At 41.5% G+C, this 16,010-nt stretch overlaps 1 protein-coding gene and 1 long non-coding RNA gene across 2 annotated transcripts; both read left to right on the top strand.

The window, feature by feature from the left end:
* The first annotated feature begins 5,245 nt into the window (after window positions 1–5,245).
* LOC134398212 (xaa-Arg dipeptidase-like) lies at window positions 5,246–10,210 on the top strand. The gene is made up of 2 exons (XM_063125463.1): window positions 5,246–5,259; window positions 9,352–10,210. The coding sequence occupies exons 1-2, from the start codon at window positions 5,246–5,248 to the stop codon at window positions 9,965–9,967; spliced, it is 630 nt and encodes a 209-aa protein (XP_062981533.1). The 3' UTR covers window positions 9,968–10,210.
* A 1,314-nt stretch (window positions 10,211–11,524) lies between these two features.
* On the top strand, window positions 11,525–15,960 carry LOC134398461 (uncharacterized). The gene is made up of 4 exons (XR_010025416.1): window positions 11,525–11,677; window positions 12,170–12,276; window positions 12,769–12,875; window positions 13,010–15,960. It is a non-coding gene; the product is annotated as an uncharacterized LOC134398461 (long non-coding RNA).
* Window positions 15,961–16,010: the final 50 nt, after the last annotated feature.

The raw sequence follows: 16,010 nt of genomic DNA, 5'->3' as shown, positions 1-16,010 counted from the left end.
ATATAGTAAGATAAATTAAAACAATCAAGCTGCAAGCCACATTGATCACATGCACTTCAGATTAACATGAAGTGTAGATTGCTTTAAAACTTGAATCGGTCATAATTCAAGTTTCCAGCTGTAAGAGAAATTAAATGGGTGGGCATGAGCGATTAGGCCCTCTTAGTAGTGGCAACCCCCCCTTGTGGAATTCTGTTCCAGCTGAGGTCTGCCAGGACCTATGATTGCATGTCTTCAAGTAGATTTACCTGTTTACCTTGGCCTATAATTGAGTTGGGATACATGTTAATAGCCATGATGTTGGGTTTATGGTAGTATCTGGATTTAAGATATGGAAAAAGGAGAAAAAGCACCACTAAGTGCTTGGGTCCAGGTTATTTGAAAGACCGTATTCTCCCTTATGAGCCTGCCCGTGCATTGAGATCTTCTGGAGAAGCCCTTCTTTCAGTCCCACCATCTTCACAGGCGCGCTTGGTGGGAACATGGGAGAGGGCCTTCTTGGTGGCTGCTCCAGTGCTTTGGAACTCTCTTCCCGAGAAAGCTAGACTGGCTCCCTCTTTGATGGGCTTTCAGAGGCAGGCTAAAACTTGTTTGTTCCAGCAGGCCTTTGGAGAATAAACTGGCCCTCCATCTATGTTAATGACTTATAATTTTGTCGTGTATTTTAAACGTTTATGTTTTAATATTGGGGTGGGGCTTTTGGTACATTTCTTTTCCTAGGTTTTACAATGTATGTTTTAAACTTTGTAAGGCCGCCTTGAGGCCCAGTATTGGGCAAAAGGCGGGATACAAATAAATAAGTGGTACGAGAAAAGAGACTAGCTCTGGTGCTATGCAGGATAATAGATCTTTAATGGTATTGTTGAAAACATAGATTTGTGATTAAAAAATCTCAATGTTTTGGATACCAGGATCCTTCATCAGGAACTGATAATGAGTATTCACTGTTGGGGACAATAATATTGTCACTGATAGCAAAGTTAAACACTATCTGTGGAGCGTCCATGTCGAGAGCTGCGTTTGCTATCCGGAATGCTGCTGGTTTTAACCATTCTGGTTTTATTGTGATTATTTTATTTGTTTTGTTGCATGCTGCCTTGGGAGAGTCTAAATCTTAAATAAACAAAATAAAGAGGTCCTGCTTAAACAACAGGACTATCTGGACGTACTTAGCCATGTAGATGTTCCCTGCAGCTGCCGTTTCATTTAATAGGTTCTTCTTATGAGTGCCCGGCCATTCATGTGCAGCATTTGCATGTCAACGGTCTGTGTCTGGAGGTGCTGCTGATATTCATGGAAGCAGCATCTACACGGATAAATGGCCATGGCATGTTGAAATTGAGGGCCAAAGACAATAGAGATGGCTGAACCTTGAGACATTACCTTCCTTTGGAGGACAACAGGGATTAGTGTTTGATTCCATTTATATGTGTGTAGATGTGGGTCTTACTGTTTTTCCTTTCAGAGGGAAGATGTCCTATTGGTTTATAGTCTCAAAATGATTTGTCAGGGGGTGGGGTGCACGAGGGGCTTGCCAGTAGGCAAGATGGAGGCATAACTCACTAATTCCTTAATCCCTGGGTTTCTTTTATCCACTGATAACTGAAATTTTGGATTCCTCACCTTCTAAATATTGCATCTACAAAGGGGATGCAGCAGAGGATGAGTTGCCAGAGCTCACTGCTTCCATAGCTGATACAACTGACAGCTTGGAGTATTTGAGTAAAGAGGAGGGAGCTATCATGGCAAAATGCGAAATAAAGGCAACAAAAGGCTCTGTCAGAGGATGTTGGCATCTTATTACTAAGGCAGCAACTCAGAGCAGTTTTGGCAGAGGACTGGGCTTTTTTTCTGAAGGAGGAACTCACCTGATTACAAGCAAAATTCACTGTCAAAATGGATGACCTTGAAAGGACCCATCGAGTGTTAAGGCAAAGATAAACAGAGGGCAGGCAGCCAAGAGACATACCGTTTGAGAGAGACTACTAGGAGGAGAGAATATTCCACATGCTCCACAATATCTGTGACCTCCAAATCAAAGGCAGTAAGCTGCAAGTATTCCAAGATAGTTGCAGGAGCCCTGCAGAGATGAAGTCATCTCAAGCTCTATGCAGAAAAGTTGATAAGATGCAGGGGATTCTCCTTCAAATTAATGATAAGATATAAAGGAAAGTTATTCACTGCCTCCACGCAAGCACAAGCAGCAGAGTTACGGGTGCTTTTAGGCATAGAAGTGCTACGGGTGATGACTTTCTGGCTACAAATGAAGCTGCCACAAACTGGAGAACAAAAATGAGAAATAACTGCTGAGACTTGAGACAGGTAGGAATGAAGAACCACAAGCCATGAGACAAGGAAGCGGCAAAACACTAAAGCCATTTGCAATAATGATCACCCCAGTGGAGCTCCACCTTTGAAACTACAGGGACAAGGAACAATTAAGATACTGATGATTGATATAGCATGGTTTTGTAAGTGTTCAGGTATCTAGTATTCAAAACATAGAAAGAAGAAAGAAAACTGATATACCGTTGTCTAGACTTAACCATTTATACTTCTGTAAGTGTGAGCTGGAAGGGTAGTGTCTTATATTATTTATGCTTAACATTTGCTAGACTTTTTATGTATTCATGACTTGTTCCTGCAATAAATGATATACTATTCCGCAAAAGCAAGGAGGCAGGGTGCACCTATAAGTACTTGCTTTGATGCTCTCCAAGGACAGGGGCCACTAGCGCTTGGGATCTTTCAGGTTTGATGCTACATGTAAAACGTCTTGGACCCCAACAAAAAGGGCCAGAATTCTAGCCACTTTAAAAAGGGTTTTCGCTCCTTGGTGTGTAATCAGGCAGGGTTTTGATGGTGCATCCGGGTGCTTCCTGACTAGGAGTGGCTGTGTAGGACGTTTGTTCCCAATCCTGCAAACTTCCAGTGCTTTAAAGCCACCACTCCCATGTCAGGATGCTGCTGGAAGAACTGAATTAAACCCCTGTACTTTACCCATACTTTACCCATACTTTACCCATTGCGATATTGCGGAAGGTTAAAATAGGTTGTTGTGATGTTGTCAGTGAGTGAAACTGCTGGGCAGGGAGGATTGCAGCAGGACAGAGGGGGGGGGATGACTCAAGTTTACACACAGTAGCTTATTTGTCTGATCGTGTGGGGAATAACAGTAGCTTATTTTCAAACTCAGTTACTGTGAGTAGCTTATTAACCCATCATGGCTTAAAGTGATATCCGAATTCAGCTATTGGAATAAGAGCTAAACTGGAGACATGCCGACTTAATGAACATAAAACAAAGACAAATATGGGAATATATTTATTTCTAATGTTGATCTTTATTGCGTTTGATGTTAATGGTATTGTATTATTCAGGATGAGCCAATAAAAGTTTTTAAAATGTCTAGTCTGAATGACATTTCACCAATTCCACTAGTGTGCAATTGCTGTTTCTTTTAATAATGTTCAGTTTTTCTTTATAGTTTTGTTTTCTATGTAGTAGTTGTGCAATGAAGTGATACACCGGGGTGGGAGGGACAACCTTTTGCCAAAGAAGCCATACGTTAAGCCTAAAGTTTCAGAGAGTGCTACTTTTGTGCATATGAAAGAACACATATTGTGTGGTTTTGCCTCTACTGAACCAGTTAATCAACACGAGTATGTTCCAGTACCTGTGCCATTTGTGGCACTTAAACTATATGCTGTGAAGTCCTAGGATTTTACAATTTTGCTCTAACTGGTTTTGAGGCTTCTCTAAATAATGCAAATTCACAGTAGATAAGTTTTTCATGGATCAAGGTCATTTTTGCAATATTCCTTTTCAGCTGCAAAGCTATTGCAATATTGTATGTGCTTTTTAATGATATGGCTACTGTTGCTCTACCAAATAGTGTGTTCTTGAATTCTATATACAGTTTTGAAAAATGAAAAAAAACTCACCCACAAATATGCCTATAACAGCAACTTAGTGGAAATGTAAGAGCAGCTTGATGGTGACTTACTTGAACAATGTAATAGCTAAAGTGCACAAGTATATTTCAATGATACTTTTTTCCTGAAGGCTTGTCTTTGCAGGTATAATGTTTTGCAATGATAGTTTCAGATATGTACAAAAATATACATTTGGGGGGGGGGAGTTTCCTGTGCCATTTGTACACAGACTTTTTCATTTGGATAAATATTTGAGCTACACTGCAAGCTTTTGGTGTAAAGTAGTTTTGCTAAGCATATTTTTTTCACTTTCTTAGTGAACTGCTGCTGATTTGCTATCATGTTTGTTTTGTACACTCAATTTTACTGGTATGCTGTGTACAACTACTTGCTGGATTATAAATAAAATCACTGACTTGTATATTATGCAGTATTCTTTAGATATGTGGTAATAACTCAGTAAATGTACAGATGAATCAAGCACTACCATTGAATGGACTGCCCCTGCTGTTAGTTGAGTTCTTGTGATCGCTGAGCTGCTATAGGGCTCAATAAAGCTAGGTGGCTGGATGACACAATACCAGGTGATACAAGGATGGTTCTCTGCAGTTCTTCAGAGCTCTCCAAAGGAAGTGGGACAATTTCTGGTAGCTCATACGTTCAGCAGGTCTCACTGATAACAGGATTCATGTTAATAATAAACATACCAAAGAAAGTCCTTTGGTCTGGGTGGCAATGAGCACCATGGTCTTGTACTCTGGGAGACCAAGTCTGATGTAGAAGATGAGGAACAAATGGCAGTCTAAACTTTTCTGTTAGAAATCCCTGAACCCTGCATGATGCAGAATAGAGTTCAAAAAAGAACTTCGAATACAGAGCAGTGAAGCAAAAGAAAACCGCAAACACGCAAGAGGAAGAAGCTAGCCTAGTGTTAGGGTATGTATCCCTTGAGACCCTGCAAGCCTCCACATGCCCTAGGCTCATAGCTTGCCCACCAGCCGTGTAAAACCACAGAACCTAAAGTCCACAATCTTAATAGCCACACTCTTTCGTCCTACTATGGGACACATCACCCCATAGGTCCACGAGGGCAAGTAACATCTGCAGCCTCACAAATGAGACTATGCATGCAGAGCTGAGGTCCCTTCTGAGAAGCAACCAAGATCCCAATGCTGTTGAAATTTAGATAGCCTAAATGCAGCAGTGCATGCTTCACAGGGTATACAAGACAACAGGAAGTGCGAGCAAACCAGGAAAATGGTGGGCCTGGAATGTGGGCTCAGCGAGAAGGGTGGTGCTAGAAGCCGATCATGACACATGCCAGGTGAAACCCAGGAGAGCTGGTGGTCAACACAACAGAGTGCCTCTGTATGTTGAACTCTGAAAACAAGGAAGGGCACTTACAGGCTGAGAGCTCAAGGAGGCAACAGCTTGCTAGAGCTGAGACCTGCCTATACACTCTGAAAGACCTGTGGTGGTGCTGTGTTGCTTATACGACACAGCAGCCATCGCGGGGCTTTCCCGTGAAGCTGCAAATTCAAAAAGTTGGGGACTTACCCAACTTTTTGTTGGAGCAAGGTGAGTACGGTGCATCCTCCAGCAAACCTCACTCCACCATTGCAGAAGAGGCATTCCTGGGTGGATGGCAACCCCTGATTGGTCACCGTCCACTAGGGCAGGGGGCAGGCCCAGAGAGCTGAATGGCTGCTGGAAAGCCCATACCTTCCCTCTGCATTAGTTGCTGCCACCCTGCAGCAGAGAAAGCACGGGGTTCCTTAAACACTGGTAACCCAGGCTGCTAAGGCAAGGCTCCCAGTATCAAACAAAGGAAATAATAGTTTGCTTTCTTGAGTTAATAACAGGCACCCTGAGGGCTCCTTGATAGTCAAGGTTGGCTGGCTATATCCAAAAGCCTTGCTTCAAAGAGACAATCAGGTGGAGGGTCTTGGAGCAATCACGTTTCTTTACTCATGAGGATAACTCCTAATCATATTTAGCAAATACAAGATACTCGTGTACAAGCCATCCTGGCTAAGCTTCTCAATAATGGGCTGTATAGTGAAGACTTTTGAGGATAAGGGATTGGTAACTTTTGGCTGATATTTTTTTAAAAGCTAGATGCAATGTTCCATTTAAACACAGCATGATGCCCTCACCCTGGTAAATGTTGATTGTACAGAGCATCTGTCCATTCAGCATTAGGTTCAGTGCTGCTTTAATCAAATATGGAACGAAGTACAAAGCCCAGCAAGAATTAAAGCTAATTACCTTTGTAACAGGTTGAGAGGTGTTTTATTTAGAAATGGATCATTTTGTCAACAACTACTGGCATTTTATCACTAGTCTAATATTCTGTTACAGAACCACAAGTTAATTGAGAGACCATTGGCTATGCTGGTTTGTGCTGAGGGTAGTTGTGTGCCAAAACATCTGGAGGACCAGAAGTTGCCCACCCCATAGTGAGACTGGAACCTTCAGGATGTAGCTACTGGAAAATCCCCCAGAGCATTCAGGAGTCCATTGAATTCCATAAGTCTCTACATGATTTTATGCTATAAAATGGTAGAATATGAGCGTACATGAGCAACACAAAATTAGTATTCTAGAGTACGTGAAGTTATAAATTTGAATTCTTTACAAGAAGAGATGAAATTAAATCAATCATATGCAAACCAAACCTTTTAGAATATTGTTCCAAGCAGTTCAAGGTAAAACCATCATGGGTTATTGTGGACGAAAGTTGGGATGTATATCCTTAAAGGCCAGACACACCTAGGGTGCAGTCCTATGCCTGTTTAGACAAAAATGTCCTACAACTCCCAGCATTCTCCAACCAGCATGGTTGGCTGGGACATACTGGGAGTTGTAGGACTTATTTCCTGTCTAAACGTACATAGAATTGCGCTCTTAATGAACTCGGTGAGACTTACCTCAAGTAAACATGCATAGGACTGAGGTACAAATGTGTCAACATCTGTTTTGATTTGCACAAACATTGCTTTTTGTGACAGAAGTGTGAGGAAATATTCTTTTGTGCTCACTAGAAAATAGCATCCTAGAGAACACAAAACTGCAGAAAGTTTAGGGGACAAAAATGAACCAGGAAGATAAAATAATGCTCTTTTGAGATTATGGCTGGGATGTTGTTTTGAGAGCAGCATTTAATCAGGCAAGGCAGCTTGCCAAAGAGGGATTTGCAATCATTTATTAAATACTCAGCAACGTCCCACATTGTCAAAGGTTAACTGCTGTCTGCTGAATATGACCATAAAATCTTTAAATAGTGATATCTTTTATATAATTTAATTTTAAGTATTTATCCTCTGTCTCTTCATAATTGCTTGAGGTTGCTTACAATAAAACTATCATAAACAGAATATTAGAATAACAGTAATCAATAAAACTCACACTAAAAAAATCAGCAAAGGTCATCCGCAAGCCACAGTACTTGATCACTTAGGTTAGGTAGTATCCCACTCTAATGAAGCTCCAACTCAGCTGATAAAAGTCTGCCTAAGAAAATAGAACTGGCAGAATTTTCTTATTCTCTGCAAGGAAGCAAGTGCTGCTTTGCATTAATGCTATTTAATGGTCATATATATTTTTCTGTACAGATATTTAAAATATTTTGGTAGTTGTGTGTCATTAGCTTGAATGTTGTGGCTGATTAATAGCTGCTTTGCCATTGGAGACATTTTTTAATACTCTAAATAAATAAATTACACAAACACCCAATTATCTTTGCAGCCACTTCCCTTCTTTAAAAATTTATATCCTGTTCTTAAACATTTTTTGGGGTGTGTGTTTCTATGCTGAATTCTGTGAGATCTATTTATAAATTAAGTGCCCAATTGAGCAAGGAGACCCCCTATATGCAGCTGATGGGGATGTACATTCGATCCCCAGTGAACTTGATGCCTGCTTCTGTTGACGCAAGTGGAACTTTTTTGTTCAGATTAGTATTTTAAAGCCTGATCCATACACATTTGTACCAGAGATGATGTGTTTAGATGTCAACTCCCAGCATTCCTGACAATTGGCCATGCTGGATAAGGCTGATAGGAGTTGAACTGGAAAACATCTGGAGGGTTGGGAAAGACTAGTGTATAGTGGTGCGAGTAGGGCTGGACCTTGGGACCCCCCAAATGATTACCTAGAGAGCAGCAGATTATCGGGGTAGTGGCAAATCGATTAGCACCTGAGCTGGCAAACTCCATATTAAGAACATAAGAAAAGACATGCTGGATCAGACCAAGGTCCATCTGGTCCAGCAACCCACAAGCAGGAGGACACGGTGCAACAGCACCCTCCCACCCATGTTCCCCAGCAACTGGTGTATATTGGCTTATTGCCTCTGATACTGAAGATATTACTCTTGAGGGTGCTATGATTTAAGATTTAAAATGTGAAACTGCACATGTGCAAAGAATTTCTTTTCTCAAGGTTGGCAAATGGTTTTTGGTTTTGTTCTAATGTATCATGCCTACAGAAATAGTTGTAAAGCATTGTGTGGTGGTGGGAGAATTGTTAATTGTGCGCTTAACTGAAGCAATATGTATGGCTGTCTAAAGCCCTGCCCCCATAAAACCATTAAGTCCAGGGACTAAAATTAGTCTTGCTGAGTTTAAGAAAGCCATAAAGACTGATCTCTTCTGGCAGTCCTACCCAGATGTTTTTTATCATCTCCAATTATTATTTTAATATTGTGTCAGTTTTATATGCTTTAACCATTTGCTTTTTTGCATTTTATTGTGATTTTGTATTTAATGTTCCCTGCCTCGATCCAGAGGGAGAGGTGGGTAAGAAATAAATATTCTATTCTATTAGCTGCACTCCTATGACAGAGACTGCTATACTTGTTTCCTCAGGTCTAAGCTTCACAAAATGCAATGAGGTTTACTGCCAAGTAACTGAGAATAAGGTTGAAACTTGCAGCCTTACTTCTGAATAAACGTGGCTAAAGGTATAATCCTATGCATGCTTAGAAAATACAGTCCACGAACGTTTTCTGTTTAAACAGGCATAGGACTGCGCCTGAAGATCGTCCTGTACAACTCCTCGGTTACACCGTGCGACGCGTTTCCCAGCGTAAAGGACGACTCAACAGCAACAGGACATCGCCTCTGTGGTTGACTGCACAATAAGGTGGGAGAGCTTCTCTCTGACACACGCCCCTCAGAAGCACGTGGCTAGACGCGTTAAGGGAGGGTTTGGCCTAATGTATTATGGAGTGAGTCTTTGGGCGAGAACTTGCATGTGATGTAAAATAAATAGGGCTGCTCTAAAAACTACATTTCCCAGGATCCATCTCTTACAGCACGGGCAGCAGCGCCTGGCGGAGGCCCTGTATGAATTCGTAGCGGCATTTAAACAAAACTCCTTTACCATAGCTTTGGAGTTACTAAGCAACCTCAAGCGGCCGCCTGGTTCCGTCTCTGAGGCGAAGAAGCCAGTTGACGACGGGCGATTCGGTGCGCCTGGAGGAGCTGAAGCGGCGGGCAGCCGAGTGCATCGAGGCGTCGTCGGAGCGCCTGGGAGAGCTGAGCCGGGAGATCTGGAGCCGGCCGGAACTCGCCTACGAGGAGCACCAGGCACACGGCGCCATGACGCGCTTCTTCGCCAGCCGCCCCTCGCCGACCTCCTCCGCCGCCGCTTGGTCGGTGCAGCGCAACTACAAGCTGGAGACGGCCTTCCGGGCGGACTGGCAGTGGGACGGGGGCCCCGGCGAGGCGGGCCAGGCGCTGCCGCTCCGCCTGGGCTTCCTGTGCGAGTACGACGCCCTGCCCGGCATCGGCCACGCTTGCGGCCACAACCTCATCGCCGAAGTGGGCGCCGGCGCAGCGCTGGGCCTGAAAGGCGCCCTGGAGAGCCTTCGCCACGGCCCCGCCAACGCCGCAGGGCTCCCCCGCCAGGCCCCCGCCGTCAAGGTGAGGCGGGCGAGGGCCCCGCACACGCATCCCACGGTCCCTCCCTCCAACCTATTTATTCATCTGTTTATTGATTACATGTATATATTGCTGACCATATTTTAAAAAGTCCTAGTTTACAAGGAAGGCAAATACATAATGATGTACGTTACAATAATGGATAAAATATTAATAGAAACATAAAACCAATGCAACACCATAATTAAATAACTAATGGAAGGCCTGACTGAAGAAATGGCTCTTCGATTGGCTCCTGAATCATGTTTAAGTTGGTACCTCCCAAATAGCAGTGGGATGGGGGAGGTCATTCCATAAGGTGGGTGCCACCACAGAGAAGGCCCGCTTCTGTATCCGTGTAAGATGACAATCTGCATACTGTGGTTTAACCAGCAAGACCTGCTCCGATGATCTTAACTATGGTGATCATATGAAAAGGAGGACAGGGCTCTTGTATCTTTAACAGTTGTGACGAAGAGGGAATTTAATCAGGTGTCATTTGTATGCATACAGTAGATGGTGAAATTCCCTCTTCATCACAACAGTTAAAGCTGCAAGAGTCCTGCCCTCTTAACCAGATACAAAAGAAGGCAGGATTTGTTTGATGATAAAATAGCACTGTAAACCCTGCCAAGATTGATCCTTGAAACACCAAATACTCCCTTCAAAGATGAGTTTGGCCATACAATCTGCCAGAATTCTCCAAATTCCCTTCAGTTCAATATTCATATTCTTGTTCCTTCATAACTAAATGCACTTTTCAGAGTTTATATTCTTCTGGATAGATAGAGATGGCTTTTGTTTCCTAGTGTGATTGTGAAATACTATGGAAAAGCTTCTCATGCTGGGGAGGAGTTAATGCATTAAATTCTTCTGTTCTTGCATATAACCATCTGACATCAAATAAAACCAACCTGGAGACTCCATGGTGAGCTATATATGCCTTTTGTTCTGTCAGAATCTCACAACCTGATTTTATGTTTGTTTACTCAGAAGTCAGTCCCAGTGAATGGGGTGTGGGAGGATGGATACATAAATTCATTTACCTAGGATTACAGCCTTAATCCAATTGGTTGTAGGATTTCTGAAAAATATCACCAAATCAATCCTCTAGGAAATTCATGACACAATTGCAGAATTGTTCATATGCTTGGAAATTGAATTCTCTTTATATTAAAAATAACAACTGAAATCTGACTTTTATTTTGATTATCATCACCTTGGAATGGAAGGGTGCTAATCACACTAACAATGGGCTATTTAGAAAGAGCAAGGGGACAGGAGCAGGCAGAAGAAACATCATGGCCCGCTCCTGTTGGACTCTTCCCCCACCCCCACAGGGCAAACTGTCATCTTGGCCCTGTGGGGAAGAAGAAAGAACAAGGGGACAGGAGCAGGCAGAAGAAACATCATGGCCTGCTCCTGTTGGGCTCTCTCTCTCTCCTCCCTCCCTCCTGAACTCCTGTTCCTTGTGTGTCATGTCTTTATTAGACTGTAAGCCTGAGGGCAGGGACTGTCTTTTTTGCTAAGTGTAAGCCGCTCTGAGAGCCTTTTTTGGCTGAGGAGCGGGGTATAAATATGATAAATAAATAAGGTATCAAAAGTGATATTCTATTGGTGTGTAACTTTGTTATAGAAATAAATTGGCTCTTATCTTTCAGGAATAATTAAATGCGGTGGAGAGAAGTCATCTGTTAATACCTTCTTACCCAGAGCTAAAAGTGTGCTTGCGTATCCCCTCTGTTGAAGGAACTGGCTGATCTAACAGAGAAAGCTGAAAGCTGCTTCAAGGCTGCAGCTCTGGCCACAGGATGCAAAGTACGAGGGTTTGATCACCAGAAGCTATTTAATTTGGGAAAATATCACTACGGTTAAGAAATCCTGGCTTTTCTTAAAGATCCAGATCAAGGATGGGGAACCTCCTCCCAATGAACTACTTCCACTGCCCCCCCTTCTTCATCCAACCCTTTGCAGGGGGACACCTACTCTTACCTCCAGTCACTGATCACAGATAGGAGCTGGGAGTTTCCCTGCTGAACATTGAAGAAAGGCACCCTTTTTTTTAGCACAGTGTGGGGGAACACTGATCAGAGATAAAGGCCTGTTCAGAAGACACCTTAAACCATGGTGAATAAAGGTTTAAGGTGTCTTCTGAATGAGTCCATTATGTAAAGGTCTTTAAAGAGCAAAGTATTTAAACTAGCCCTGTCAGGAGCTGTAGTTTGAATGCCCAAAAGCAGTTACACTGCAGCTTATTCCTGAGTAAACTCGTGTAATCGTTATGTTAACACTTTCATTTTAACCTTCTAGGTCAAATTAAAAAGCGAGTATTCAGATTACTACAATATGCTTCAAAGTAAATCCCTGGAGCAAACCTATGTGGGAAAATGGGAAGAGTTTCAGGATGGAGTTTTCAGGTAAAGCTCTTTTGTCTGGTTCGCCAGGTAGTGCAGGATTTGGTTGCTGTTTTTGTGTGGAGAATGTGGCCCTCATTTTCATTTTCAAAATAGTTAAATATTTTGCTCAACGCAACACATCTGTGCTGTTTTAAGATGATAAAAATTTGATTAAATGTTCTTTGATCTACCTAATTTGGAGATAGGGATGGAAGTAAGTGTGTGTGTATGAAGCTTCTTATATTAGAAGCAAACATTTTTGTTACCGTTAGAATTGCTTGTAGTCGCAAGGCTGCCCTGATCCTATTACAAGTGTGTCTTCAACCTTCATTGGCCCCAAGCCAAAGGTGGGAGCTCAGTGGTTATTCTGCCCAGGAGACTTTAGTTGCATTGGGGCTAGTAGGAAACAACTTGATTTTTATATGCTTTGCAGTTTTATACTCTGAATTAACCAAATGTCAATTAACCTAATTGAAATTGATTTTTTTCTTGCCTCTTCTTAAAATAATCCAGGTTCCACCAACTTTGGGAATGTTTCCCATGTTGTTCCAGGAATTCATCCTTTTTATATACTGGTTCAAATGCTCTGAATCATATTGAGGAATTCACTCAAGCATCATGTAAGTAGCTGTTTTTGATGTGCCATACACCTGCTTCTCTAAAAATTTAGTGTGCTGGAAGCCATTAAACTGCAGAATTGTATATGTTATATATTTTGGTAGCTATACTAATCTGAATGTTCATGTCTCTTCAGGGTCAGAATCAGCACAGCAATACGCCTTGCGTATAGCTAAAGCATTAGCAATGACTGCACTCACTGTTATCTTTAGATCAGGCCTACTGGATCAAGTCCCGGAGGATTACAGACAAGCAAAGCTAGAAGGTCAGGAGTCCTGAAGTGTGAAAGGGAAAGCCTGTTTTTCTTCCTGTAAGCTCAAAATGCTTTGACTCTTCAAAATACCATTTCTGACTGCACACCACTAGTTCATAACTTTAATACTGTAATTTCATCAATAGCTACAAATTCTGGAATTCAGACTGTTTGTACATAGCCTAACACTGTCTAACTTTACCGATCTCTTTGAGTGAATGCAGCATTGCACAAAGTTCTTTTCCATACTTTTGCTTTTCATTTTGGTTAATATAAAGTATGTCAGTGGATTCATAAGGCACTGGAAATCGTGTATCTGAAGGTGGTTAAATCCAGGGAAATATTTTATTACTATGAGCGTTCTTCTATTTCATGATCCTTTCTCCGTAGCTCAAGAGTTGCCTTCTAGCTGAATTTTCTTTTCATCTAATGTGGAAAGTTTTATATTCTGCTCAATTTTAACAGCTGAATCTAGACCTGTTGTCATAAGCTGCCTGCATAAAGATATAGATTTCATGTTATCAACTTGCCTGTTCCAGCCATTTGACACGTGAAGTTTAAGCCCAAATTGAAAACCTTTTTACATGCTCAGTCCTGACCTTTACAATGTACTGAGATCTATAACAACAACCATCAGTCATGCCTCGTGATTTTATAGTAAATGTTCATTCCAACAAAAAAATTAAGCACTCTGACAGTATAATCCTATATCTCTCTACTCAAAAGTATATTCCACTGAGTTCAATGAAACTTTCTCCCTGTGAAGGCCTCCCAACAAACATGGGATTGTTCAGATTCCCTTTCCTGAGACCATAGACACTCAGGAGAGGCCCTCTGAGTTCTGATCCCCTGCCTCTTTTCAGCCACCATGGAAAAGAAATGCCGAAGTCACAAAACGTGGCCTCAGAAAAAGGGAAAAGAGGGCATTCTGGTAGGACAAATCCAGCTGTCCAGCAGGGCATTCAGTACTTGGAAGCCTCTGAGATTAGAGGCTTCCTTATATGTCTCTTAATGTCTTCAAAGCTACTTGGTTCTAAAACAAGGATTCTATCATCAGCATAAAAAGTGATTATTTTGGCAATTTAAGATTTTTTAAGGGCAAAACATTGGCTTTTTGTTCTGTTGCAATGATTTTGAGTGCAGAAATACACCTTGATTTCACCCCTTTACATAAAACATGTAAATAAAATTAATGTACGCTATTATCTTTCTGTGATTTATACTTTAGAGATCTTGGGTTAGATCCTGTTGTTTTTCTGCCAGTGGGAACATTCCTTAAACAGCATTCTGCTCAGAATAGTCCTACCAGCAGAAAGTAGAGGGAGGAGACCTGTGCTGATTCCTCCCTCTCACAGCTTCCTCAGTGCCATTTCCACTGTTCTGGAAGGTTCCCTAACCTTCTGAAGATTTGGAGGGGAATAAAGAGACTGCAGGAGGAAGGGAAATCAATGGTTGCTGTTGCCTCCATTCGGCCAGTGAGATTTCTCTGCTGGATCAGAAACCTTCAGCAGATGGAAGGCGGGTTCTGGATCCACCCCCTTGCAATGTATCTTACTTCAAATATTTATGGGCTAAATTCTGATGGCCTCTGTATATTTAAGTTGGAGAAGTTTCTGTAAGGAATGGTAGTGAAAGGGCTTCATGTAAACAGAACATATCTGCAGTGCTGCTTATGGTCTCTGTAGCATTCTGAAGTCTGTTACACTACCTTAATGAGAATAGCTTGTTCAATACAGTGAATAATTTAATTCAGGGATGGAGAACATCATGCCCAGGGGGCCAAATCCAGAGTTTCCCAAATGACCACACCTGCTCCCAACCCCAAATAATATGTTTTCCCTGCTTTTGTGTAGATTTTTTTCCTATTCTAAAAGGTTCAAATGCTTTTTCTAAGGCTTATTGGCAGTAAGAGCTTTAAGGTACAATATGCTGGTATTTTTTGCTTCTACCCCTTTTGTTCCTCCCCCTTTGCCTTCAGCCTTGCCATTCACTGGAATGTGGCTCTTGAGAGTATCAAAACTGAATTTGGTTCTCTGGCTGAAGGGGTGCCCACCTGTGATTTAATTATTGCTATTGTAATTTTTGTAAACCGCCCAGAGAGCTTCGGCTGTTGGGCGGTATAAAAATGAAATAAATAAATACTGTAACAGTCCGGTGCAATTGTTACATTGCTGCTTTAGAAAACTGTTTCAGTGCAAATGTACCTCAATAAGAAGTATTGAAACATCTCTATGATTCCTGTAGTAGCTCCACTTCAAAATCCTGTGGGACTACTTCTAGCTTACTCTATAGTAGTATTAATTCAGTAACTGCGTAATCCTATATGCATGTCCACTCAGGAGTAAGTCCTATTTAATTCAGTGATGTGTACTCCCAGGTAAATGTGCATAGATTGCAACCTAAATGTTCTTCTTAAAATAACATTTGGCCTTATTGTGGGGTAAACAGTATTGTTATAACTTTAAAATCATTGAGCTGTTTGGGAGGGTGATATCAAAGCACCAAAATATGATTAGTTAGCAATAATGCAGAGAACACTCTGTGTGTGTGTGTGTGTGTGTGTGTGTAAGCAAAAAAGTTGACATTTCTACTTCTGTTAATAGTGTTGATAAAAGTGTTTTACAATATTTTGTTTTGCAATCTTAGCTATTTACACAAATATTTAAAATGTACAGTATTTTATATTTTTACAAATGGAAAAAAGTATTAATATGGCCCATCATTTCTGTAATTAAAACACAGATGTCAAAGCTAGCAATTTCAAAATGAGATTTTTAAAAATTCCTTATTTTTGTAGCCACATAAATACAATGTTCTGTACTTTAGTAATGTTTATCCCCAGTCTTTTAAATAAAGACTTTTTAAACAATCTCTTTTTGTAGAT

Source organism: Elgaria multicarinata, chromosome 4 (assembly GCF_023053635.1).
Source record: "Elgaria multicarinata webbii isolate HBS135686 ecotype San Diego chromosome 4, rElgMul1.1.pri, whole genome shotgun sequence".
Lineage (NCBI taxonomy): Eukaryota > Metazoa > Chordata > Lepidosauria > Squamata > Anguidae > Elgaria > Elgaria multicarinata.
This window is presented reverse-complemented; position numbering and strand designations above follow the sequence as displayed.